This window comes from Miniopterus schreibersii, assembly GCF_964146895.1.
Source record: "Miniopterus schreibersii genome assembly, chromosome: 6".
NCBI classification, from domain to species: Eukaryota; Metazoa; Chordata; class Mammalia; order Chiroptera; family Miniopteridae; genus Miniopterus; species Miniopterus schreibersii.
Window position 1 is genome coordinate 7,128,910 of NC_138107.1, and position 24,132 is coordinate 7,153,041.

A 24,132-nucleotide genomic window follows, 5' to 3' on the forward strand; every position below is an offset into this window, starting at 1 on the left:
GTTGCACAAAGGCTCCATATAGGCTAGCTGGGGCCCTTGGACAAGTTCACAGTGAGACAAGCTAGGCGGGGTGGGGGGATCAGAAGCGTGGGACTAGGGCCTGAGGTTCCCTGACTCTGGAACCTCCATCCTCAGACCCTTGCACCGTGCCCACAAAGAAAACAGACAGTTTAACCCAGGGAAATTCCTACTGCAAACAAGCACACCTTCCCCTCGTAATTAAAGCTATGCAAAGAAAGCAGTCTTGAGATGTTACTTTATGACCTTCAGTGTTGATAAGGCTTCAGTGGACAAGGCACACTCATTAATTCCTGGTGACATTATAAATTGAAAAGTGATTTCATCATCCCTAGCAGGAATCCTAAAAGGCATTATACTCTTTGACCCAGGAATTTTACTCTTAAGAACTTATTCAAAGGAAATTCAAAGAAACAAAATAACATATGGGAGAAGGTATTCTTTGATGCTTTATTTATGATAGTGAAATAAACAAGGAATCTAACAATAGAGAAAAAAATTATGATCTAAAAAAATAATGACCATGGAACATTCTGCAGCCATGTGCAGTGGTAATTAGAAAGACTGGGTGGAAATATGTGAAAATGTTTGACTTTAGATGAAAGCAAAATGCAGAATGGTTTGTAGGCTATTAAAGTAACTATATAAACGTACACATACACACACACAGAGAGAAGGTGATGCATTTTTTTAAAACCACCACAGGGCTGAGGCCAGGGCTGGGCATGGGGCACACAGGTGGGTGCAGCTGCCTCAGCTCCTCTTTGCCCGCAGATGTGGATGAGTGTGAACGAGAGGATAACGCAGGCTGCGTGCACGACTGTGTCAACATCCCGGGCAACTACCGGTGCACCTGCTATGATGGCTTCCACCTGGCACACGACGGACACAACTGCCTGGGTGAGCGGGGAGCGGGCATGCGGGAGGGGGTGTCTTGTGGGGAAGGAGGTGTTTTCAGCATTTCCCATTTCCCAGGCAAGGCGAGGAAAGTGACCCAAAAGCTGCAAAATAGAGAACCGGGCCAGTCCCCCCTTTGAGGCTGGCACGGAGGATGAAGCCATCCTGCTGCTGGATGAGCACAGCAGAGGAGATGCTGCGGGAAAGTGCTCCCAGGGCAGCGGCCGGGAGGACAGCAGCAGGCTTAGCGCAGTGGGCGGGGCACGGCGGGGAGGTGACTTGGCTCCAGGCAGACCCTGGCTCTGCGGCTTGCTAGCCCCGTGGCCTCAGACAGATTCACTGGTCTAGTCTCTGGGAATCCCAGCTTCCTTAAAGGCTCTGGGTCAGTCACCATGAGAGAGCATGTATAAAGAGCCCTGTGCCATCCTTAGCACATAGTGGGTGCTTAGTGCACAAGAGGAATGTCGTCAACGCTGATGCTGCCTCCCTGCTCCCAGCTCTTCCCAAAATCTCTAGGCTCGCCCTCTCCTCACTTCTGAGGCCTCAGTCTGACCTGATCTCCTTTGTCCCTCGGAGCTGGATCAGAGAGAGGAGAATCTCTAAGTAACTAAACTCAACTTTGGTTTCTATCATTTACTAGGACCATGTCAGATTCTTTCCCAAGTAGAAAAACTGAAGCCCATAGCATGAAAGGATTTGGGACATGAACCCAGGGATTCTTCCCCAAATTCCTTCTCTCTGGTACCAGAACAGGGGACAGGAAGGAGAGAAGACCAGGAAGGAAGAGACACAAGAAGAATGATACCCAGAGAAGCAGGCTAGGCTGCCCTCTCCCCCCCTCCCCCGACTAAACAGAGGAATTATCTGAGGCCTCATTGGCCTAGGAGAGCCTCCTGACTACAGAGCCACCTTTAAACCCAGTCACATTCCAACCTTGGACCAGGCCTGGACCAGGTTTCCACTCCCAACCCGGTCCTCCCAGCCCCTCAGCCAGGGCCACCTCTCTTACCACTGTAGCTACCAGGGAAGGACCTCCCTCATCTGCCCAGTCACTTGTGAGGGCCTCTTTGGGAACTCCTTTGGAAAGAGGAGCTGTGACACTGGGACCAGGACAGTGACTTGCCTACAGGACTACAAACATCAGCATCTGAGTTCTTTGGTTGCCTATGACCTCTCTAGGCCCCCTATTCTCGTCTTGTTTCCTTAGAAAACCAGCCAGAAGATAAGGGAATGAGTAGGTACGGAACAGGTCAGGGCAGCAAAGGTCTATTTAACACTAACCCCAGGGTTGGGGTTCAAAGTCTGAACCTTACCTTTGGCTTTTAGGGGACCCCTGAGCAAGTCATCCATGCCCTAGGTGGCGTCAGTTTCCCCTCTGAGAACTGAAGGAAAGAACTTGGCCAGAGTAGCCAAGTCCCAGGGTTGAAATAGAAGGGAACAGAGAAGGGTGGAATTAGGATGGGGCAAGGGAGGGAAGAAGACAGGGATGGGAGAGTCACGAGTGTGGCAACAGAAGGACGGCGACAGGAACAAGGCAGAGGAAAGGAAGCCTCCTTGGCTTTCCTAATAAGTGCACCTGTCAGGCAGGAGCCTGGGGCCCTCAGCCCTTGGCCAGAAGGGGAAGAGACAGGGATTCGAGGCCCAGCAGAGAGGATGGGGAGAGGGGCAGATGAAGCCCTCAGGAGCCCAGCTCCATTTGGGAATCAATCTCCCTCATGCCTCCTGGGCCAAGGAAAACTGAGAAGGGCTGTGGACTTGGGAGGGCAAGCAGGGAGCATAGAGAGGGAGTCGAGGCATTGAAGTGGGAGCCCCAGGATGAGCTTGGCTCTGGGACCTGGGGCTGGTGATTAGGGTGTGGCCTAGCAGCTCCCCCCAACCCTGGCCGACAAGCTCCAGACTTTGTTTTGTTAAACCAAAATAGGAGAAAGGCTAGGGAGTATGGCAGCAAGCCCAGGCCTGGGGGGAGGGGAGGAAGGACTAGGGTGTGGCCTGTCCACAGAAATGGTCCCTTCCCCAAAGGAGTTGAAGCCACTGCCTTCCCCACCCCCCTCGCCCACCTCAGCACCTCCCTGCGCACGGAGCCATTTCCCAGACTCTCTATTCCCTGGCTGTTACCACGACCAGCTGCCCCCACTTCCTCACCCCATCTAGTCTGCACTCTTATCTTCATCTCTGTTCCTCTTCTCTGCTTCTTTCCTGATCACCTTTGCCTTCAGTCTTAGTTCCAAGAGGTTCCTCACCGTAGTGAGCCATGTTCGAATGTCCCCTCCCCACATGCTCAGCTCCCAGCTCTGCCCTCTTAGGGCAGCGTTTTCAGGAGCAGTGGAGCATGAGGTGAGGGTGAGAACTGCCTGGCCTAAGGCTGGGTGTTGGTTTGGGGAGGAGGGGGAGGTGTGTGTGCTGGACTCTTAAGACTGCTCCCAACCCGTGGTGCTGAAGGCCCAGGGCACAACCTGGACCCTGGCCTGCACCCCACAGCCTCACCAACCACTGTCCTGCACAGATGTGGACGAGTGTGCCGAGGGCAACGGGGGCTGTCAGCAGAGCTGTGTCAACATGATGGGCAGCTATGAGTGCCACTGCCGGGAAGGCTTCTTCCTCAGCGACAACCAGCACACCTGCATCCAGCGGCCAGAAGGTCAGCCCATGACCTGGGAGGGCCCAGCACTCCCAGGCTCCCCTCTCATCTGCTTGGGTGCTTCCCTCAATACCCCCTAGGTCTCAACCTCCTCCATTCTCAACTCCACTAGCTTCTTCTCTGTTCCCCAACCCAACTACATCCTAAGGGCTCTGTAGACAGACACTATCTTAGAGCAAAATCTGGAGGAATTCACTTGGGGTGGGGGTCAGTGTGGGATTAAGGCAACTATTATTAAGGTAAGTGTGGGATTAATGGTGTCCTCCGTGTCCAGAGCCAAGTGGATCTCGTTGCTAATTAACTGTAGACGGCTGAGCTCTAAGTGCTGTCATCTGAGAGAGCCTCCGATGCTGCATTCCTTGGATTGGATTGGGAGGGTCAGGCAGGAATAGTGCATATGTGTTGTCTGTTTCTGGGGCTCCCCGCCAGACTGGGACATTTCTGAGGGGAAGGACTATGTCTAATTCATCTTTGTACCCCCAGAACCTAATACTCTGCCCTGCATGTAGTGGGCGCTAGGTATTTGTTGAATAAAATCATATAGTAATTACCTATACCAGTTACTCCCCACTCACATTATGCTATTGCTCTCCTTCCTAGTTTGACTATAAGCTTTTTGAGGAAAGAGATCATGTCTTATATTTATCTTACATGTGGGTCTTTCCTAAGTCCACCCAGTACCTAGCACAGCCCTAGACAATGGTTAGATACTAGCCTTTGGTTGTCTGAAGGAGAGGGTGATCATGCAGGTTTCCTGGGGTTGGGAGTCAATACCTGTACATCATTCAGAATGGCTCTGAGCTCTGTGGGCAGGGCAGGGAGCTTGTGAGGGGTACCCAGTCTCCTGTCTGTCTTGCAGCCTCAGTGGAATTCTCCGAATTTCCTGGGCCCCAGTTATTCCTCCCAGTTCCTCTTCCTCTGGGCGCCCAGAAGTACAGAGCATTCACCCTGCTCCTTCCCTTTTAGAAGGAATGAACTGCATGAACAAGAACCATGGCTGTGCTCACATTTGCCGGGAGACGCCCAAAGGGGGTATTGCCTGTGAATGCCGCCCTGGCTTCGAGCTCACCAAGAACCAGCGGGACTGTAAATGTGAGATCCCTGGCATGGCAGTGGGAGAGAGGGAGACAAAGAGGCGGGGTGTGGGGCCTCAGCGGCAAGAGGTGGGAGGAAAAGGGAGCATGGGAGAGGCAACTAGAAAAGAGGGCCAGTAACTGTTATGGAGAACTGGCCCCCAGGGAGAAGCAAGCTGAAAGGCCTCCTGCCCTCTCTGCACAGTGACATGCAACTATGGTAACGGTGGCTGCCAGCACACGTGCGATGACACAGAGCAGGGTCCCCGGTGCGGCTGCCATGTCAAGTTTGTGCTCCATACCGACGGGAAGACGTGCATCGGTGGGTGAGGCCAGTGGACAACTTAGTCCACCTGTGATGGGGGAAGGGGTAGGGGTCCTTGGGGACCAGGGCGCAGGGAGCACACGGGGCCCCAGTGCTGGGCGCAGGATGACTGGTGAGTAAGTTGAAGACCCAGCCGATGCCAGGTCTAAGTAGGGACAACTCTGAGACTGAAGGGCTCACCTGACCCCCTTCTCCCCCACCTGCTGGTTCCACTGCCCCACCACCGGGACCTCATCACCCTCTTTATCCAGGATAAAGTGTTGCTAACCTGGGAATAATCAGCAGAGGCACTTGCTGGCCAGGGCTGTAGCTGAGAAGGGAGGAGAGCTGGGGCGATGCAGGATTAAGCCTGACCAGAGGCCCTGGTTGACCAGTGTGGTCAGATGGGAGCTCTCACAGCCCACTGTCCCCACTGGAACTGAGGGTGGGACAGAGTACTCTTTCCTGAACAGCCAGCCTTGAACTGACAAATGGGGTTTCCTGACTCCAGGTATCTTTTCCTCAGTATCCTCTCTCCCTTCCGCTCCCCCACTTTCTTCCCTCTTCTCCACATTCCAGTGGGACGCCCTCTCAGCCCTGCCCGGGGCCTCTCACTTCACCACCTCCAGCCTTCCATCCCTCTTGCCCTGGTTTGGGGCCTTCTTAATGCCTGGATCCCTTTTCCTGAGTTCCTCAGCCTTACCTCACATATCTTCAGGTACCACGGATGATGAATTTAATTCCTGATTCCCTAAGTCTTTAGGTCTTCCAGGAAGGCCAATTACTCTGTGCTCACAGGTGCTGAGGAAGATGATGGGACAGGTGTCCCCTTGGAGAAGTGGGAATGAAAGGGAAGAGCCAGCCAGGCAGGGGCGAGCTTGTCGTGTGGGCACAGTATTCATGGATAGCGGTTCATCTCTTGGGCTACAACATGCTGGGGATGGGGGCGTGTGAACGCAGTCACTCTGTGTCTGTCAGAACCAGGCTGTCCCCCATCTCACTCTAGAGGCCCACCCCGTCTCTGCAGACAGCACCGCCTTTCCCCAGACACGAGAACAGGGGAGCAGATGATGCTCTAAAGGGTCTCCCTCAGGTACCTGTTCCAGAGACTTGCACGCACGGTTCCAGAGTTCGCTAATTAAATCTCACCCGCTACAGTTTTCCTCTGAACTAACCCTTCAAGGACCCTGGAACATTTTTAGGCCTTCCTGTTGCCTTCTCTGGACTGATCGTTACAGCTCCTTTCACTTCCCCCTCATCAATCTAATTCCGCTTTCCAATCCTCCCACCATCCTCTGGACACACTCACAACCCCCCAGAGTGTCCCGGAAGAAAGTGCATGGAGACCCCAAGGAGAAGTTGCATGTGTCAGGACAGAGTGTGGGGCCCTGGGTGTGCGGGTGGGTCCCTGGGCAGATGGCCCTGGGCACAGCTGCTTTTGAAAATGCCCGTTAAGCTTGAGCCCTTCCCCAGTGCCAGACCCATTCTGCCCTCTGGGCCACGGCCAGGTGAGGTAGGAGGGAGCAAACGAGGCTGTTCTGAGGCGCACAGCCATGTTCTCCCCGAGCTCCTCATGCTCTGCTCCAGTGGAACTTACTGACCTTGCCCTGACCTCGCTCTCTCCCCAGCCCTGGCAGGTGGAAGCCTCACTGTCCCGGCAGTCAGGACGCTGAGATTTGGTGGGCAGGCGGAGGGCAGCATAGTTGAGCAGAAAGGGTGGGCACCCTTTGGGATCTGGCAATTTGTAAGACTTGAGGTTGGATTCCCAGCTCTGCCTTCGGCATGCTGTATGGTACTGGGCCCGTGACTACCCCTCTCTGAGGCTTTCCCATCAGTCCCTTGGAGGGAGCCCAGCTTCCTTGAGGATACCAGGCAGGACAAGGCTGGGGAGTGAAGTTTTGGAGTCTCAGGGCTCATCATATGGGGGACAGTGGTTTGGGCCTGCAGGGCGGAGGAGGGTGGGGAGGGGCTGGGGCTCAGTGGGCCACAGTGGCTCCTGCCCAGCATCTAAACAGCTTTTTTACAATGTCAAACAGGGGAAAGGCGGCTAGAGCAGCACATCCCCCCTCAGGCCGTTTCTAATGGTAAATATGTCTGCTCTCTGCACTTGCTCTCACTGGCTTGCTAGGGGAAGGGCTAACCTGCTGGGGCTCCCACTAACCGCATGCCCTCTGGGCCTGGCCTGACTGGGCTCCAGCCTGCCAGCAGGGCTCCCCTGGCAGCCTGGGTACTGGGCCCACTGAGTGTCTCCTGAGTCCCCAAGAGCTGGCCCGGGAGCCCTCATGTTGGTTTTGTGCTCCTTTGATCCTGTCACGCTCCTCTTCTGCCCCTTCCTTCCCCCTCTCCCTCACCTCCTTCTAACACCTCACCCCACCCAACCATCTGCCCCTCCCTTTCTCTGCCTCCCACACAGCTGAAGACCCAGCAGCTCCCTCTTAGCCATCGTGTCCCCGTGCCACCTGAGCTAGGGGTAGGGTAGGGTTAGATGCCACCCTTCTTGGGGCTTCTTACTCACAGTAGCTCAGTGCCAGCATCACTCATCGCCCTCTTCCACCATCACAGTGTAGATCATTACAGTTGAGTTCAGACAGACCTGAGTGTGAGTTCTGGCTCTGCCACCTCCTAACTGTATGACCTCAAGCTACTTTCCTCTCTGATCCTCAGTTCCCTCTCCTGTAAAATGGGGAGGATGGGCCCTCCCTTAGGTTGGCCGTGACGCTGGAGACAGTGTGTGTAGAGCATCTAGGGAGCTCCTGGCACAGAGTAACTTCTGATTTTAATACTGAAGAGCAAAGGGTTGAGGCCATCCATCCTGCTGCCTCAACTCTGCCCACAGGTGTCCTACAGGGGCAGCAGCTATGCCCAGCTTTCTGCTCCAGCCTGGGGTGGACACTGCCAGCTCTCCTGCTCCCCACCCGGGATCCCACAGTCTGCCTTGACTTGGCACAGGATCTCTGTTCCCCTTTCCACACTCTGGGGCTTGGGCACTCTTCTTATGTTAAGGACATTCTTGGGGGTATGACTTGGAGCCTGAACTCAGGATTCCCTCCCAGGTTCCTTCCATGACTGTGGGGAACCTCAGGAGAGGCTACGGTGGGAGTGCCACATAGGAGATCCCACTGGATCTCCCAAACCTGGGCATTTGAGGGACCAGGGCATGGCCAGGGACCCACAGGCAGAGTTGGCCGTCTAGTGCCCTGGCCTTGCTGGTCTCAGTGACAAGGGTTGAGCCGAAGTTTTAGGAGTCAAAGATTCAAGATGATAGTACTCTCTGGTGCCTTCCTCATTCAGTTTCCCTGATTCTGAGGACTACTCTCCTTTCTTTCCGGGCAGAGGCCTAGGGATTTTGTCTCTCTAATGGGAGAACTCTAGGCCCCCAGATGGCCCACACCTCCACAGCCCCTGTGGCAGGGCCTTGCAGTTTGAGCTGGTGGGTTTTCCCTGGGCTCACTTGACACTTCTTGGCTGTTAAACCTGTTTTTCTCCTACTCTGAATTCAGAAAATAGGGCGACTGACCCATCCATACACTCCTACTCTGATCTCTCAGCAAAGGGAAAACTTAGCAGTCAAGAGGGGGCAATAGAAGAGACAGCGCTGAGGCTCTCTAACTCTTGACCTACCTTCTGACGCCCTTCCTTCTCCGATTCTTCTTTTACCCCCTCTCCTCCCCTCCCCATTAGGAAAGTAAAACAACAACAGAACAGCCAGCTTATCTCCATCTGGTACTAAAAGGAGGGCTCCGGAGGAGCTGGAGGTAGCCTGGAAGGGGCTGGGAAGTGACTATGCAGTCTCCTCTGAGGAGGAGCAGTCAGCCCTTGAACTGGGATCTTTCTTAAGACAGCTGGGCAGGGAGGAGGGGAAGATGAAGTGATGGCCATCAGCTGTATTAGGGATCACCAGGCTCTCTTCCCAGGATTATCCACCGTGACCCCCACCCACCAAAGAGGTAGTCGGTGGGAAGAGGAGGGGAGAGGAGGAAGCACTGTCTTTCCCTTATTCCCTGGTAGCGATTGCTCCCACCCCTCCTTGCACCCTCCCCTCTCCACCTCCTCCACCCCCTCAGCACATTCCTGCCTGACAGCTCTGGCTTGTACCTGCCTCACTGCTGTCCACCTTGTTTCAATCAAGTAGGGGGCAGGGATGTGGACTGCTTGGCTGCACTTGTGAGGGGCTGGGGGCTGGGAGCCTCCGCTTAATGCTCCTTCTAAAGCACAGGGAGGCAGCCGAGGCCTTCCCTTGTTCCTCGGGCCTCTGTGCTCTCTGTTACCCTAGAGTTTGGGGCTCCTCCAGGCCCATAACCTGGTTACCATCCCCTGCTCCCTCCTAAACAGAGACCTGTGCTGTTAACAACGGAGGCTGTGACAGTAAGTGCCACGATGCAGCAACGGGTGTCCACTGCAGCTGCCCTGTGGGTTTCATGCTGCAGCCAGACAGGAAGACCTGCAAAGGTAAGGGCTTTCAAAGGACAGGAGCGGAAGGGTAAGGGGCTGAGGTGGGGAGCTGAGATAGGGAACCTGTTATGGGACCTGTACCATTATTAGCCTCCTGTACCCCTGGAGGCTATCCTGATGATAAAGAACTGAGGCCATAACTAAGGCTGGTCTCCTGTCCACCTTCCCCATCTCGGTTCAAGGGACACAGAAGTCCAGTGTCCCCTGCCCCTGCACTACCTTGTTTTCCCTACTCTCATTAAATCCCCTATGGGTCCCTAACCCTCTTGGTTAATGAACATTTACGTTTGTCCCTGGATCTAGGCTGCTATTTGAGCCTTGTGTCTGCACGAGGTCACAACTGCGTTCTGTTCCCTTCATATCCCACATTCCTGAGACCTTCCCTGTGGAAAGGTGCTTCTGGTCAGAGGGGGAATAAGGAAGCAGTTGGGAGCACTGATGCTGGAGCCTGGACCCTGGTTCAGATCCCAGCTCTGCCTCTGATTCACTCTTTGATCCGGGGCAAGTTTCTTAGTGTCTCGGTGCCCGAGTTTCACCACAATGATGGTGCTTGCAGAATGTTGTAAGGATTAAGCGAGTTATATATGAATTATAAAGTACTTAGAACAGTGCCTGACAAATGACAAACACTGTGCTGGTTGTTGTTATGGTATAATTTCCCACACCGTCCATTCTGTTTCCCCTCCTTTAATTAACCAGGTCTACGGGAAAGGTTGGGTAGAGGGTAGGCATACTGAAAATAATGATTCATTGGGGCTGTGTGTTCCCTGGTCCAAAGGAGTAAGGACTGGAAGGAGGTCTGGGATCATTCTTTGTGTCTTTTGGCCCAACAGCTGGCAGAGAGGACGGGGGAGGGCTGGGGCAGTAGGTCAGACAGCCAGAGTTGAGAGGTTTCCTGCTGGGAAGGACTGTTGACAGGTATGCTAAGAGTGAAGTGGAAGGCGCCCTCCCTGCCCCTCCCCCAAGCAGGGGTGAGTAGCCTGGGTCCTGTCTGCCACCAGCTTGGAGAACTTGACCTCAGGAAGGAAGCCGCTCACCCCCGCCCCCCTTCTCTTCCTAGTGCTGAAAGCTGCCTCAGGCCTGAGTCTCTCCAGATCTCTCCCAGTCCAGCCCCCTGCCTGGCCCCCACCCCTCCCCCATCAGCTACCCAGCCTCTTTCACTGGTTTCTTCCCTCCGAAGAGCTGCCCCTTTGAATCTCCACCTCTCTGTGCCACCTCCTTGCCCACCCTGCTGGGCTCCTGTGACCAGCACAGATGGGGGACAGGAAAGGAATAAACCCCATCCACCCGCAGTTTTGGGAAGAGCTGTCAGCAGCAGAGCGGAGAGAACGGACTAGCCACCTACTTCCTGCTCCAGGCAATTCCCTGAGGGCCTGCTTCTGGTTCCCAGGTGTCCCCTTCTAAGAGGACTGGGCCTGAGGAAAGGTGTTGCTAAAGGCAAAGACCCATCATCCCCTGAACAGAGAAGAAAAGGGAGAGTCAGGAGGGCAGGCTCAGGGCTCTCCTTGATTCCATGTGAGGGAGGAGGGATCTTTTATCTTTGTTTGTTCCCAGCCTTTGGATTACCTTTGATTTTCTCTACTCTGTCCTGCTTCCCCAGACATAGACGAGTGCCGTTTGAACAATGGTGGCTGTGACCACATTTGCCGCAACACCGTGGGCAGCTTTGAATGCAGCTGCAAGAAGGGTTATAAGCTTCTCATCAATGAGAGGAACTGCCAGGGTGAGCAGACTTGGGCCAAGGGGAAAGCCTTCGAGAGGTTCTTGGGGTAGAAGTTTCAAGCAGGCCAGAGCCTGAGAAACTCAACAGACACTGGGGAGGGTTTCCATAAGCAGTATTGTCATGCAAATTAGCAAATGTGCACCTTCTTGGCGGCCCAGCTCTGCACTGGGGCACACAGCTTGGCAAGGAGTGAGGGATGGATTTCACCCCAGTTCATATCCTTGGCAGGGTCTGAGCTGCCTAACCATACATAGTGGTCCTGATCTAATAGGCATTAGATATTGCAGTTCCTGACTCCAAGGACTCCAAGTGGAGGGAGCATAGGGGATGGGTAGGCATTGCTGAATCTCTGATTCTAGGCCTGGGCCATGAGTAGGGACTTTTAATTTAAGGGGAGAGCCAAGACCTCTCACTTGGGTCCTTTACGTGAGCAAGGGGTCCCAGGATCAAGTGCCCCAAGAAAAATTCAATGGCTTGAATCCTTGCTCTTTCAGATATAGACGAGTGTTCCTTTGATAGAACTTGTGACCACATATGTGTTAACACGCCGGGAAGCTTCCAGTGCCTCTGCCATCATGGCTACCTGCTGTATGGTGTCACCCACTGTGGGGGTAAGCCAGCAAATTTGGACCCTCAGCCACCAGGCCCCTCTCACTTCCTCACCCTTCAACTGAACAAGCCCCTGAGTTGGCTTGTGGCTATGGGCAATCCCAGGTACATGTGCCATGTCTGCATCCACTGTGAAGTGGGAGGAATTAAGAAAACTGGGAATCAGGTATCAGGGAACAGCATCCTGCCTGCAAAATTTCTCTCTCTCACCCCCATCACTTTCCCTTGACTCCCACCCTTAGCGCCCAGATTACAGCCCCACTGGTAGGAGTGGAAGGTTTTAAAGCTCATCAGTTTGGCCCCTTCTCAAGCTGCCTTCTTTTTCCTTTTCAATGTTTTTATTGATCTCAGAGGAAGGGAGAAAGAGAGAGTGAGAAACATCCATGATGAGAGGCATCGATCGGCTGCCTCCTGCACGGTCCCCACTGGGGATTGTGCCCGCAACCCGGGCATGTGCCCTGAGCAATCTCCTGGATCCTAGGTCGATGCTCAACCACTGAGCTATGCCAGCAGGCCTCAGTCATTCTTCTGACTGTAGATAGACACAGGAAGGAGGTCTTAGGTTTGAGGGTTTCTCGGGCCAGGAGTCTTAAAATACCTGGAATTCCAACCAAAGGTCCTCACGCACTGCCCACTCCCTGGCTCCTTCTCCTGCCCACCATTGTCTGTCTGTCTCCTTACTCCTTCCCCAGATGTGGATGAATGCAGCATCAACCGGGGAGGTTGCCGCTTCGGCTGTATCAACACTCCTGGCAGCTACCAGTGTACCTGCCCGGCAGGCCAGGGCCGGCTGCACTGGAATGGCAAGGATTGCACAGGTGGGCAGCGCCCTCTGCTGGCCGCAGCTGGCACTAGTTTCAGGGGTTGAGGCCGTAAGGGGTGCAGAGTGTAGCTATTTGAGTTAGAGACATGAAGGTTCCAGTAATCCTTTCATCCCTTTATCAGTCTCTGTGTACAGTCACAATTCCGCTTGTAGCTAATTTTCTTCCCTCAAATTACCCAGCTGAGGGAGAGGGTGGGAACAGAGGCCCTCTCCTCCTCAGGCTTCTCTCCCCTTCCTAGAGCCTGTGAAGTGTCAGAACAGTCCTGGTGCATCGAAAGCCATGCTCAGCTGCAACCGCTCTGGCAAGAAGGACACCTGTGCCCTGACCTGCCCCTCCCGGGCCCGGTTTTTGCCAGGTACATAGAAGAGGTTGCTGGAGGGCTGGTGGGTAAGGAACACTGGCTGTTCAGGCAGCAACTCTGCTCCCCTTAGAGACATCCAACCAGTGAGGGTTGTGGGGGGCAGGTCAGAGCTGTGACAGCTCCCTTCTCTCAGAGTCTGAAAATGGCTTCACGGTGAGCTGTGGCACCCCCAGCCCCAGGGCCACTCCAGCCCGAGCTGCCCACACCGGGAACAGCACAAACACCAACCACTGTCATGGTGAGCACCAGCCCAAAGGCCTGTTCCCACCACTCTCTTGCTTATTGACCCCTGTTTCTCTTCTTCATTAACCCTGGCCTCACTTTTTTCTGGATCCCCTTCTTGCTCTGTAATTCTCCAGCCCTGCTGCCTTGCTCCCTCTTCCCCTGACATCTGATTGCCTTGGCTTTCATAATCCTTCTCCAGCGAGGCCCCTGGCTTATTGCCCAGCTTCTCAGCATCCTCTGCAGCAGCCCTCACCCCACCCCTAGGGCCCCCAGGCTCTGCTGAGCTTCTACCATCCCTCTAGAGGCTGCAGTGCTGTCGGTTAAACAGCGGGCCTCCTTCAAGATCAAGGACGCCAAATGCCGTTTGCACCTGCGAAACAAAGGCAAAATGGAGGAGGCCAGCAGAATCCTGGGGCCAGGTTTGGACTGGGGACCCCACTCCAATAGGCTGTCTGGCCACCAAACCCTTCCCACCCCTCAACTGCTCTGCTTAGCAAGATTGCCAAAAACCTACTGGCACCATGAACTCTAGAAAGAGCAGGGGCAAAGCAGATGTAGGCATAGAGCCCAAGGAAGTCCTAGGATATTCCCCACACCAACTAATTAGTATCCTAGACTAAAGAGAATGGAGATAGTTGCAGTCAGTGATCTGGTGAGGTCTGTCTGGCTTGGGGTGGAAGGGTGAGAACTGGGAGCAAGAACTTCCCCTGTCCCCCAGGGGGTGCCCTGGAGTTGACAAGGCCTTTCCCCCAGGTGCTGCGCCCTGCTCTGACTGCCAGGTCACCTTCATCCACCTCAAGTGTGACTCCTCTCGGAAGGGCAAGGGCCGGAGGGCCCGGACCCCTCCAGGCAAGGAAGTCACTCGGCTCACCCTGGAACTGGAGGCAGAGGTCAGAGCTGAAGAAACCACAGGTGGGACTGGGAGCACTGTTGAAGGAGGGTGGAAAGGGAAGGGCAGAGGTAGGGAAACCACAGGTCTCAACAGCAAAGGGGAGGGGTGGAGCCTGTATTAGGGCAGACCCTGCCTAATTCCAAGCCCAGGAGCCAGTCTCTCTCACCTGTAGCTCCTAGCTTTGCTCCCACCCTCCTGGCTCACAGCCACTGTTTCTTCTCTTCCTTCTGACTCATACCGTCATCCACTACCAGCTGGCTGCGGGCTATCCTGCCTCCGACAGCGGATGGAGCGACGGCTGAAAGGGTCCCTGAAGATGCTTAGAAAGTCCATCAACCAGGACCGCTTCCTCCTGCGCCTAGCAGGCCTTGATTATGAGCTGGCCCACAAACTGGGCCCGGTAGCTGGGGAGCGAGCTGAGCTGGTGGAGGCCTGTAGGCCAGGGCAGCACCGTGCCGGGGCCAAGTGTGGTAAGGGAGCTTGCTGGGATAGAGGGGAGCACGGGAAAGGAAAAGCCCAGCTTGGGCTCAGAGCAGGGTACTTTATGGCTACAGTTGCATCTCTCAAATTGTGAGGCAGCCAAGACCCTCCTGCCCATCTTCCCCCCCCGGTCCCAGGCTGAAATCTAGGACAGCAGGCAGGCCCTCCTGCACATGGCTTTGGCCCGATTCTTCCAAGCAGGATTCTGTCTCTTTCCAGACAAAAAGATTCTCCTTAAATCTGGGGGAGCGGGAAGGGGAGTCCCAGGCCTGGGTGGTGGGAAATAGGGGGGTGGGTGGCTAGCACAGCCGACTCTCCCTCAGTCAGCTGCCCGCAGGGAACGTATTACCACGGCCAGACGGAGCAGTGTGTGCCATGCCCAGCGGGCACCTTCCAGGAGAGAGAAGGGCAGCTCTCCTGCGACCTTTGCCCTGGGAGTGATGCCCACGGGCCTCTTGGAGCCACCAACGTCACCACGTGTGCAGGTGCCAGGGGAACAAACAATGCAGAGTGGGGTAGGGTGGGCACTGGGACGCCCATGGGCATGGGATTTCCCAAGGGCAGGCCCAGGCTCCAGGCTAGTCTCCTAGTCAACATCCTGTTTGTGTGCCTCTGTCCCCTGAGACTGGGTGACCCCAAAGGGATGACCAGGACCATCCCCATCAGAGTTGGGCCGTTGGTTCATTGCAGGTCAGTGCTCACCTGGCCAACACTCTGTAGATGGGTTCAAGCCCTGCCAGCCATGTCCACGTGGCACCTACCAACCTGAAGCGGGACGGACTCTGTGCTTTCCGTGTGGCGGGGGCCTCACTACCAAGCACGAGGGGGCCATCTCCTTCCAAGACTGTGACACCAAAGGTGAGTAGGCTGCTCACCCCACCAGGAGACTCCCTACCCCAACTACTTCCAAGAACACTCTCCAAGTCCCCAGAGTAGACCCAAGCTTGTTGCTCCACCATCCTCCCCAAACCAAGAAAGGCCCAGCTGCCTGACCAGCCATGCCATCCTGCTCAGAGGGCCCATCCTGACCCACCGCAAGCCACAGCCTCGGAATTGGGGAATAAATAACGGTGCCACTTACCCCTCTGCTTTGGAGAGCTGGTGGCACAGTCCCCTCAACACTACGAACACATTTTGGAACAGGTTTAGCACAGCTCAGTACCTGAAAGAAAAGAATTGGCACTGTAGCCAGCTACTCTGTCCAGTTTGTTTTTCCCTGGCCTTAAACTCTGGCATAACTAGGAAAGGTTGGGACTCTGGAAGAAACTTTGGTGTGTTCAGTCTCCTGATTCTCCAGGGTGAATGTGTCCTGCCTATACCATGTCCCAGAACTCTGACTTGCCTGCCACCTTAACTCCTACCTTTCCCCTTGCCTGCAGTCCAGTGCTCCCCTGGGCACTACTACAACACCAGCATCCATCGCTGCATCCGCTGTGCCATGGGATCCTATCAGCCTGACTTCCGTCAGAACTTCTGTACCCGCTGTCCAGGAAACACTAGCACTGACTTCGATGGCTCCACCAGTGTAGCCCAGTGCAAGAGTATGTGGCAGGGCAGGCTGGAGAAAAGGGGCTAGAGAGGCCTGGGAGCATTGGGCATAGGAAGCAGCAGGGCGGGGGAGTAAACCAACAGGGAACAGGGCTGGGGAGTAGGTGGACAATAAAGTCCCACTCTCCATCTCTCCCCACCCACTTAGTCTCAAGACAGTTGCTGGGCTGGGCTCTGTAGCATGGAGACAGGTAATGGGGAGGCAAATACAGGTGAAGTGCGATAAGAAGATACTAAAAGAGCAGGAGGGAAGGTGGACTCAGAACTTGGAGAATGGATAAGCTAGGAAGGCGGCTACCTACATGTGCCTGATTTTCACTTGAGAACTCTTCCGTTTCCCCAACCCATTTCCCCACTGACTTCACTTCTTTTCTCTTGCTCTGTCCACTGGCCATTGGCTACAGATCGTCAGTGTGGTGGGGAGCTGGGTGAGTTCACTGGCTATATCGAGTCCCCCAACTACCCAGGCAACTACCCAGCCGGCGTGGAGTGCGTCTGGAACATCAACCCCCCACCCAAGCGCAAGATCCTTATCGTGGTGCCCGAGATCTTCCTGCCATCTGAGGACGAGTGTGGGGACGTCCTTGTCATGAGAAAGAACTGTGGGTGGCTGCAGAGCTGGGCCAGGGAAGGGCAACCCAAATCTGGTTGGGAGGGAGAAAGAGAAAATTGGTACAGGAAGAATTGGGGCAGTGGCAAGGGAGTCCTTGGGAGGAGAGGAGCTAACAAAGGAAAACAATGAGGCTACATGTTCGGTGGAGAGCAAAGTTAAGAAAGCCAGCCCTGGGACTAACTCCAATAGCGTTCCATGTGCCACTGTCCTACTCTAACATTTTTGATGTTCCATTCATTTAAATGTCAAATTTCTTACACTGTGAATGCCAGGATGTCAAAGAGGAGTTGTGGAACAAGCCCAGGGCAATGGGAGACAATATGTGAATGGGGGGGGTGCATGCACAGGGGACAGCTCTCAGCACAAGTCTTCCTCCCACAGCCCTCCCCCCAGGAGGGTTTGAGCGGCCTGCCCTGCTGCTTGCCTGACATGCTGCTTGCCTCCCCAGCATCCCCAGCCTCCATTACCACCTACGAGACCTGCCAGACCTACGAGCGCCCCATTGCCTTCACAGCCCGCTCCAGGAAGCTCTGGATCAACTTCAAGACAAGTGAAGCCAACAGTGCCCGTGGCTTCCAGATCCCTTATGTTACCTATGATGGTAAGCAAGGGCAGGAGAGCCAGGGAGGTTGGTGAAAAATGGGAGGCTCATCAGCCTTGGGGACAGCAAGGGGAACAGGAGGGTTCCACCCCTAAGCTCCTCCCTTTGATTCACTTTGCAGAGGACTATGAGCAGCTGGTAGAAGACATTGTGCGAGATGGCCGGCTCTACGCATCTGAAAACCACCAGGAGATTTTAAAGGCAAGCAAGTTTAAACAACAACCAACATTTAATGAACATGTAACAATGTGCAGACAAGGTGCTATGTGCTTACATGAATATTCTCAGTTGATACACACAATCGCTCTGTGAATTAGGTACTTTCATCATTCCCACTTTACAGGTGAGAAACCTGAGGCACAGGGAATTACAGAAGTTGCCCAGAGGTTAATCTGGGATTTGAGCCTAAGCCCACATGAGTGTAGTATCACCCACGCCTTGGCGGAGGACAAAGGCAGGAGGAGGTGAAGTGGCCCTCACCTCCTCCTCCAAAAATTAGAGGGAAAATGAGGTATAGAGAGATGCTTTTGCCTAAGTTCCCTCCTTCCCTTACTCCCTCCTCGGCTCCCACAGAAAAGCAGATTAGCACAGCATTTCTCAGTTAATTGAGTATAGACCTCTGTTTTCAAAAAATATATCTCTATTGATTTCAGAGGGAGAGGAAGAGAGAGAGAGAGAAACATCAATGAGTCATTGATCAGCTGCCTCCTGCACACCCCCTGCTGGGGATCGAGCCCAAAACCTGGGCTTGTGCCCTGACGGGGAATCAAACTGCTATCTCCTGGATCCTAGGTCGATGCTCAACCGCTGAGCCACACCGGCCAGGCTAGACCTCTTTTAAGGGAAAAGAAATGTTTCTAGCATTGAAGAATGGACTAGACACCTGGGACTTGTGGATCCCAGTTTGAGAAAATCTTACTTAAGAAACTAGTCCTAGTCACAGTCCTTCATAAATGATTCATTTAAAAAAGGTTTGTCTCTATGGTTAGTAATTTTTGTATTATCATCAAAATAATGGACATGACAAAAATCTCCTAGAACATGCAGACGGCAAAGAATATTAATTTCAGAAATGCTTTTTAAACATTTTTTAAAGCATCTGAACTCTTATTTCAAATGTGCTATGGAACTCTAATGCATAAAGTAGTGGAGCCGTCTTGATTAAAGTGGAGACGAGAGGCTGGAAGCCCCTCTTATTTTAAAAATCCGCTGATGCAATGGAAAGAACAGTAGCCTAGAAGCCAGAAGATCTGAGTCCTAATGCACAGTGCCAGCACCTAGTAGGCTCTCCACACATCATGTTGCCATTTCAGGCAGGTAGTTCGGGAAGGCCTCTGAGAAGAGACCTGAATGAGGTAAAGGACTGCCTGTCAGACGATCAGGAGAGGAGCATTCCAAGCTGAGGAGCATGGGAGCAGTGTGGCATGTTCAAGAACTTTCAGAAGGCCAGTGTGGTCAGAAAATAAGGAAGAGTCAAGGGGTGATGGACAAGAGAGAACAGGGCACAGATCACGTTCAGCCTATGGGCCATGCAAGGGACTCGGCTTTACTAAGTGAAAAGAAGCAGGAAAGTGTTTTGAATGGGCAAAGGACATGACCTAATTAAAAATAAAAAAAAGTCACTCTGGCTGGTTTGGGGAGAACAGTCTGTAGAAGCACAGGGTAGGTAGAAGCATGGAGACTAGTAAGGAGGCTGTTGCAATAGTCCAAGTGAGAAATGATGGTGGCTTAGAGGAGGTGCTAGCTGTGGAGACAGTGAAAAGTAGATATATCTTGAAGGTAGAATCAACAGGACTTGCTGTGGTTGTGAGCAAAAAAGAGACAAGGATGGCTCTAAGGACTGGGACCTGAGGAATGAAAGGATGGGGCTGCCATTAAGTTGTAGAATTCTAAAGGAGGGACAGGTAGTGGGGATGGGGATCCAGTTCACCTCTTGAGTATGCTTATTAGACATCAAGAGGGTCTGCTGCTGAGTTGAGGCTGGGGTTCCTCTTTCCCACTACTGATACTAACATTGCCACCTGCCGTCCTCTGCAGGACAAGAAGCTCATCAAGGCCTTTTTTGAGGTGCTGGCTCACCCCCAGAACTACTTCAAGTATACAGAGAAGCATAAGGAGATGCTGCCAAAATCCTTTATCAAGCTGCTCCGCTCCAAAGTCTCCAGCTTCCTGAGGCCCTACAAATAGTGCCCTATGCCCAAGACCCAGGTTTTGAAAACCCAGACTCCTTAGCCCTCACAGCCGGCAGCCTCCACCCTCAGAGGAGGAACTCTCACCGCTCTCTCTTCAGAGAAAAAATATATCACTATATAGACCAAGAACTCTCCCTTTCTGTCTCTCTAGCTTCCTTTCCTTGTCTCTCTGTCTTTCTCTTTTCCTCTCTCCTGTTTTTCCTTTTACTACATGCTCCCTGAAAAAGCCATTCAGTGCTGGCTCTATTCCCCCTGAGGGGTGAAGGAACAGTACCCTCCCTTCCCTAGCCACAATGCCCATTTTACCAGCTCACATCCCTAACCCCATCAGCCTGGAAGAGTGCTAGAGGCCCAGAAAGAAGTAGGTCTACTGGGGAGTGGGGAGGGAGAAGAGGGCTTCTGCCATTATAAGGTTGTGCCTTACTAGTCAGGAGCCAAAATGTCCCCTGGCTGTCCCCCCTGCACCCCCCCAGGTGATTCTAACAGCCCAGGGTTCTGCCAAAGAAGCCTTTGACTTACAGACTTAGTGCTAGCACTGGTCCTCTGGGACACGCGGTTTGAGCCCTGGACCACCCAACACAGCCGCTTCTGTGTCTAGACAGCTCCTTCACTTCTTCCCCTGTCTGCCTGGGGTCCAATCCATGAGACCTTACAAAAGGCCCACACCACTGGGCTAGTGGACACCAGCTGAATGAGGAAGAACAGCAGGCATTGCCATGTTGAAAGCACTGCTGTCACTCCTCAAGAGAAAGACTATAGCTCTGCCAGACAGAAACCAGGTTCTATAGCATCGCTAAGAAAAAGAAAAAAAAAAAAAGGAAAGAAATTGCATCAACTAAAGGACTAGACTACAGAACTGGAAACCAGCCTCAAACACTAATCCCTTTTCTTACTTGTCTTCCCTGGCCCAGCCATCCCCTCACCCCGGCCCGAGTGCTCCCTGGGGGAGCCCAACTCCCCATGCTAAGTGTTGTCCTTAAAGAAACATGGCTGCTAAGCGAAAGCCAGCCTGGGCCTTACCCCAGCTTTGTCTTTCCCTTGTAGCCCCAGATGGCTTGTGGGCTCCACCAAAGAGGACCCCACTCTGCAGCCAGCCCAGAGCCACCTACCTCTGGCCCCAGGCTGTGGGCAGCAAGAGGAATGTGTGTGCACTTGGCAAGCCTTCTGCCCACCCTGTCCACATCTAATAAGTGCAATCATTTTGAGTCTATGTTGTCTAGAGGGAAGGGTTTTTGTTTTCTGGTTTTGTTTTTTGTTTTTCTTTCTCCTCTATTAGAAAAACCCTATTTATAGCTTCCCCAAAGAGAAGAGTATATGTTTGGAGTGAAGAACAAGGTTTTGAATCTCATGAACTTTGAGTGCTGGAGCATCTGATCTGTCTCTACTCCTCAACCGGTGGCCATCCAGACCTCCTGAGCCCTCGGCATGGGTAAGCCAGAGCTGCAGCTCAGAGGCACCTGATGTGTAAGACAGTAATTCTAGGGACTTTATGGAGCAGGAAGGAAAGGGATCTGTATTTACTAAACCAATCCTGCTATCCCTATGCCTCTCCTTGGATTCCATATGGACCTTATGACTGTAGAAGCCGATGGAATTGGTCAGTGATTCTCCACCCCAAGAGAGAAACCTCCCATCTTTTCCCTGCCTTCCTTCTGTTTTCCCCTGATGTTCACATGGAAGACCAGGACAAACCCCCTGGGGATGGGCTGACTCAGGGCCCTGAGGCCAGAGACAAGGCTGAGGAAGCCAAGAACAGGACAATTATCCAGGCGTGAAGTTGTTCGCCTGAGCTTGGCCATCCCCTCTCGGAATTGACTTCAAGTCTAGCTTCCTCAAGGACTGCTTTTCAGGAGGAAGCAGCAGCAAGTCCATGCCCAAGCCCAGATCCTGCACACTCCACACTCAGCCCACTGCTGCCTGTAAAATTATTTCCACTTGCTCCTAGTTTCCCCAAAGCTGTAGTCCTGTTCAATCAAAGGCTACCAGTTGACTCGTAGTGTTTATTTCTAAGTGACTGTCCCAGGCTACTGCTCCCCCGGGAGACTCAACACTAAATAAAGGAGCCGGACCCCCCTGGCTAGCCAAAACAGCCTTAGGGAGTATGTAGCCAATGCCACAGCTAGATCCCCTCACATCCATTAGTCAACACCGAGGCTCTTAGGGGTGGGGTGTCTCGCTGACTTTGTCTCTCTGGATCAAAGAGGGTGTCACTATAAAGATCCAAAATGGTTGCCTCCAAGCAGGGAAATGGCCGTTTAATGGAAGTATCCATTCGTCCCAGGAGATGCCATGAAAGCTGCTTTAATCAACTTTGACCATCTTGATTCTACACCAGAAGCTAGGCTAGCTTTCTGATTCCTCTCTTCCTACCATTTCCATCTCTCTTAGAAAGCCAGCCAGGAGTGCTTCCCAATTTTTGCCTTCAGGGTCTGGCTTCTTGTGCTCTTCCTTTCCTGTCACCCCATACATATACAAACACACTTCCTCCAATCATTTATTCCGTGGTTTCTGAGATCTGCAAATGATTTCTATAGTATGGAAAGTATAGGCCACTAGGCTTCTTAATTGACATCAAGGCAGATCTTGGTGAGCAGGTGAAGACCTGCTAATGTCCACCAAGTTTAATTTAGGTTGTCCAAATTGGGGGGTTAAGAACACAAGCAAAGCTGCTTGCTTAACCTATGGAGGAAGCCAGCCCTGGGGCATCAAACTAGGGATTAAGTGGACTGAATGAGGAGTCAACACTCAGGGACTCTCTTAGGCCTTTATAGGCCAGACAGAAAAGGGGGGCTTTACCAGTGTGGGGAAATGTAAAGGTGGTGTAAGTGGGAATCCTTCACGAATCAGCCCAGAGGCCACTGTGCAGGATGGGTTTTTACAGGGCCACAGTACTGTAAAGCCTCATTTATCTTAGTATAAAACCAGTCCTGATCTGAGTCTGGGAATGGGAAGCCATTTCTGCTGGGGCTGTGTGCACCAAGTGATGCATATCAGAAAAGCATTAAAGCCTCAGCAACATGTAATCCCTTCTACTTCTTGGCCTCCCTCTTTCTGTATTAGGCCAGGCCCATTCCCTAAACCTGAGGGAACTCTCAGAGTAAGAAGAAAACTGAGCAGAGTCTGGACTTGAGCTGCCACCTGTCCTAGGCCTACAAATGCCCAGAGCTGTGACTGCTCTGACTTTCCCAGGATTGGTTTAGTTTGAGGTGGTGGAGTCTCAGATTTGTTGCTTACAGTTCGGTAATACAGTCCTGATTTTTTGCCCTAATGAAACTTTTATATTTGAGAATGTTCTCCATATGCATATTTGAGGTGATTCTGGAATGGATTAGGAGGTCATATCTCAAAATGTCAGAAAATGTTATAGGACATTCAAACTTTTGTATTTGCTGCTTCACCTCAATATAAGAGGCTCAGACTACGAAGGGAGACAAAGGATAACTGACCATAAGCAGGAAATAGTGTTAACCTGCTTGGCTTCTTTCTTAAACACAGTAAGAAAAAAATAGAAGCAAACAACACAAGGATATCTTTAAATTCAACCTGTCTCAATGGTAGCACACCCTCTCCTTGGGCCATTGTTTGGACTAGGAACCCTTTAAGAAAATGTTAGAGGGAATAGAATCCCCAGTTCTGTTATCAGCTTATTTAGACAACAGACTGTAGCAGTATGGACAAACTGAAAAATTTACTCTTTTGTGTGACTGAAGTTTCAGAATAATCATTATCATGTGGGAGGCTTTTTTTTTTTTTTTGTGCAGAAGAAATCTCAAAATATGTATTTATATCTGCCTTCCACTGCTACCGATATAGTAAGCGTCTCCTACACAATCAACAATAAACAGTAATTGATGCAGTTCATAGAATATTTTGCACTTGGGGAAAAAATGTATCTGAACTTGTAAAAATAAATGTTTGGATTTTGTATTGACTTTTTTATTATTATTAAAATACTAAATGAAACTCCTCAGTCTGGCATCTTTTCCTCTATATAATTTATCCTAGAGCTGGAAAAAGCTTTGAGGAGACAAAGTGTCTTCTGGCTTCTGCATAGACTTACCTTATTCCTAATGGTTTTAGAATATGAAAAGGCTTGTCTCTTTTGTCTATTTTTAAAAGCAGTACTAAGAATTATCCCCTGCACCCTGGCGGGTTTTGCTCAGTGGTTAGAACATTGGCCAGCAGAACAAAGGGTCTTAGGTTCAATTCCCAGTCAACATATCTCGGTTGTAGGCTTAATCCTTGGCCCTGGTCAAGGTGGGTGCAGGAGGCAACCAATTGATGCGTCTCTCTCACATCGATGTTTCTCTCTCTCTCCCTCCTCCCTCCCTTCCACTCTCTCTAAAAGTCAGTGGAAAACATCCGAAGTGAGAATTTAGGGGGATCTAGGGAGTACGGGGAATTTAGGATATTCCTCATCACAGTACAGTTCCCCAAATCTGGCCAGGTCACAAGTGGCTCAGACACCTCCCTAGTTAAGATGTCCCACCTCTAGCAAAGTACAAGCACTGAGACTCACCCAAGGTGGTTCTTATCCAGTATATTCTTAGCCATTAAATAGAATTCTGAAATACAGATCACTCAGGCACTACCACCATTACTACAGAGCACAGGAGCGCAGTCTCCAACCTCTTATAAATGAACAGCCCCAAATTATAGGCTCAGATGATAGGTAAATCTTA

The 24,132-nt window shown here is 52.3% G+C and overlaps 1 protein-coding gene across 7 annotated transcripts in view; it reads left to right on the forward strand.

Moving 5' to 3' along the window:
• Positions 1-23,413, forward strand: part of SCUBE3 (signal peptide, CUB domain and EGF like domain containing 3) — a 37,202-nt gene extending 13,789 nt beyond the window's left edge. The window contains exons 3-23 of one of the 7 annotated variants that reach the window (XM_081139958.1): positions 793-918; positions 3,419-3,553; positions 4,520-4,645; positions 4,832-4,948; positions 6,967-7,014; positions 9,263-9,379; positions 10,983-11,105; positions 11,600-11,716; positions 12,407-12,532; positions 12,777-12,893; positions 13,033-13,137; positions 13,427-13,543; positions 13,878-14,036; positions 14,271-14,486; positions 14,820-14,981; positions 15,187-15,354; positions 15,876-16,037; positions 16,449-16,646; positions 17,106-17,258; positions 17,380-17,459; positions 19,296-23,413. In XM_081139958.1, coding sequence (XP_080996084.1) covers positions 793-918; positions 3,419-3,553; positions 4,520-4,645; positions 4,832-4,948; positions 6,967-7,014; positions 9,263-9,379; positions 10,983-11,105; positions 11,600-11,716; positions 12,407-12,532; positions 12,777-12,893; positions 13,033-13,137; positions 13,427-13,543; positions 13,878-14,036; positions 14,271-14,486; positions 14,820-14,981; positions 15,187-15,354; positions 15,876-16,037; positions 16,449-16,646; positions 17,106-17,258; positions 17,380-17,459; positions 19,296-19,445 — 2,822 coding nt within the window. In that variant the 3' untranslated portion in view covers positions 19,446-23,413. The remainder of the gene's footprint in view (positions 1-792; positions 919-3,418; positions 3,554-4,519; positions 4,646-4,831; positions 4,949-6,966; positions 7,015-9,262; positions 9,380-10,982; positions 11,106-11,599; positions 11,717-12,406; positions 12,533-12,776; positions 12,894-13,032; positions 13,138-13,426; positions 13,544-13,877; positions 14,037-14,270; positions 14,487-14,819; positions 14,982-15,186; positions 15,355-15,875; positions 16,038-16,448; positions 16,647-17,105; positions 17,259-17,379; positions 17,460-19,295) is intronic. The other 6 variants (XM_081139959.1, XM_081139963.1, XM_081139962.1 and 3 more) reach the window with 6 other exon arrangements.
• Positions 23,414-24,132: the final 719 nt, after the last annotated feature.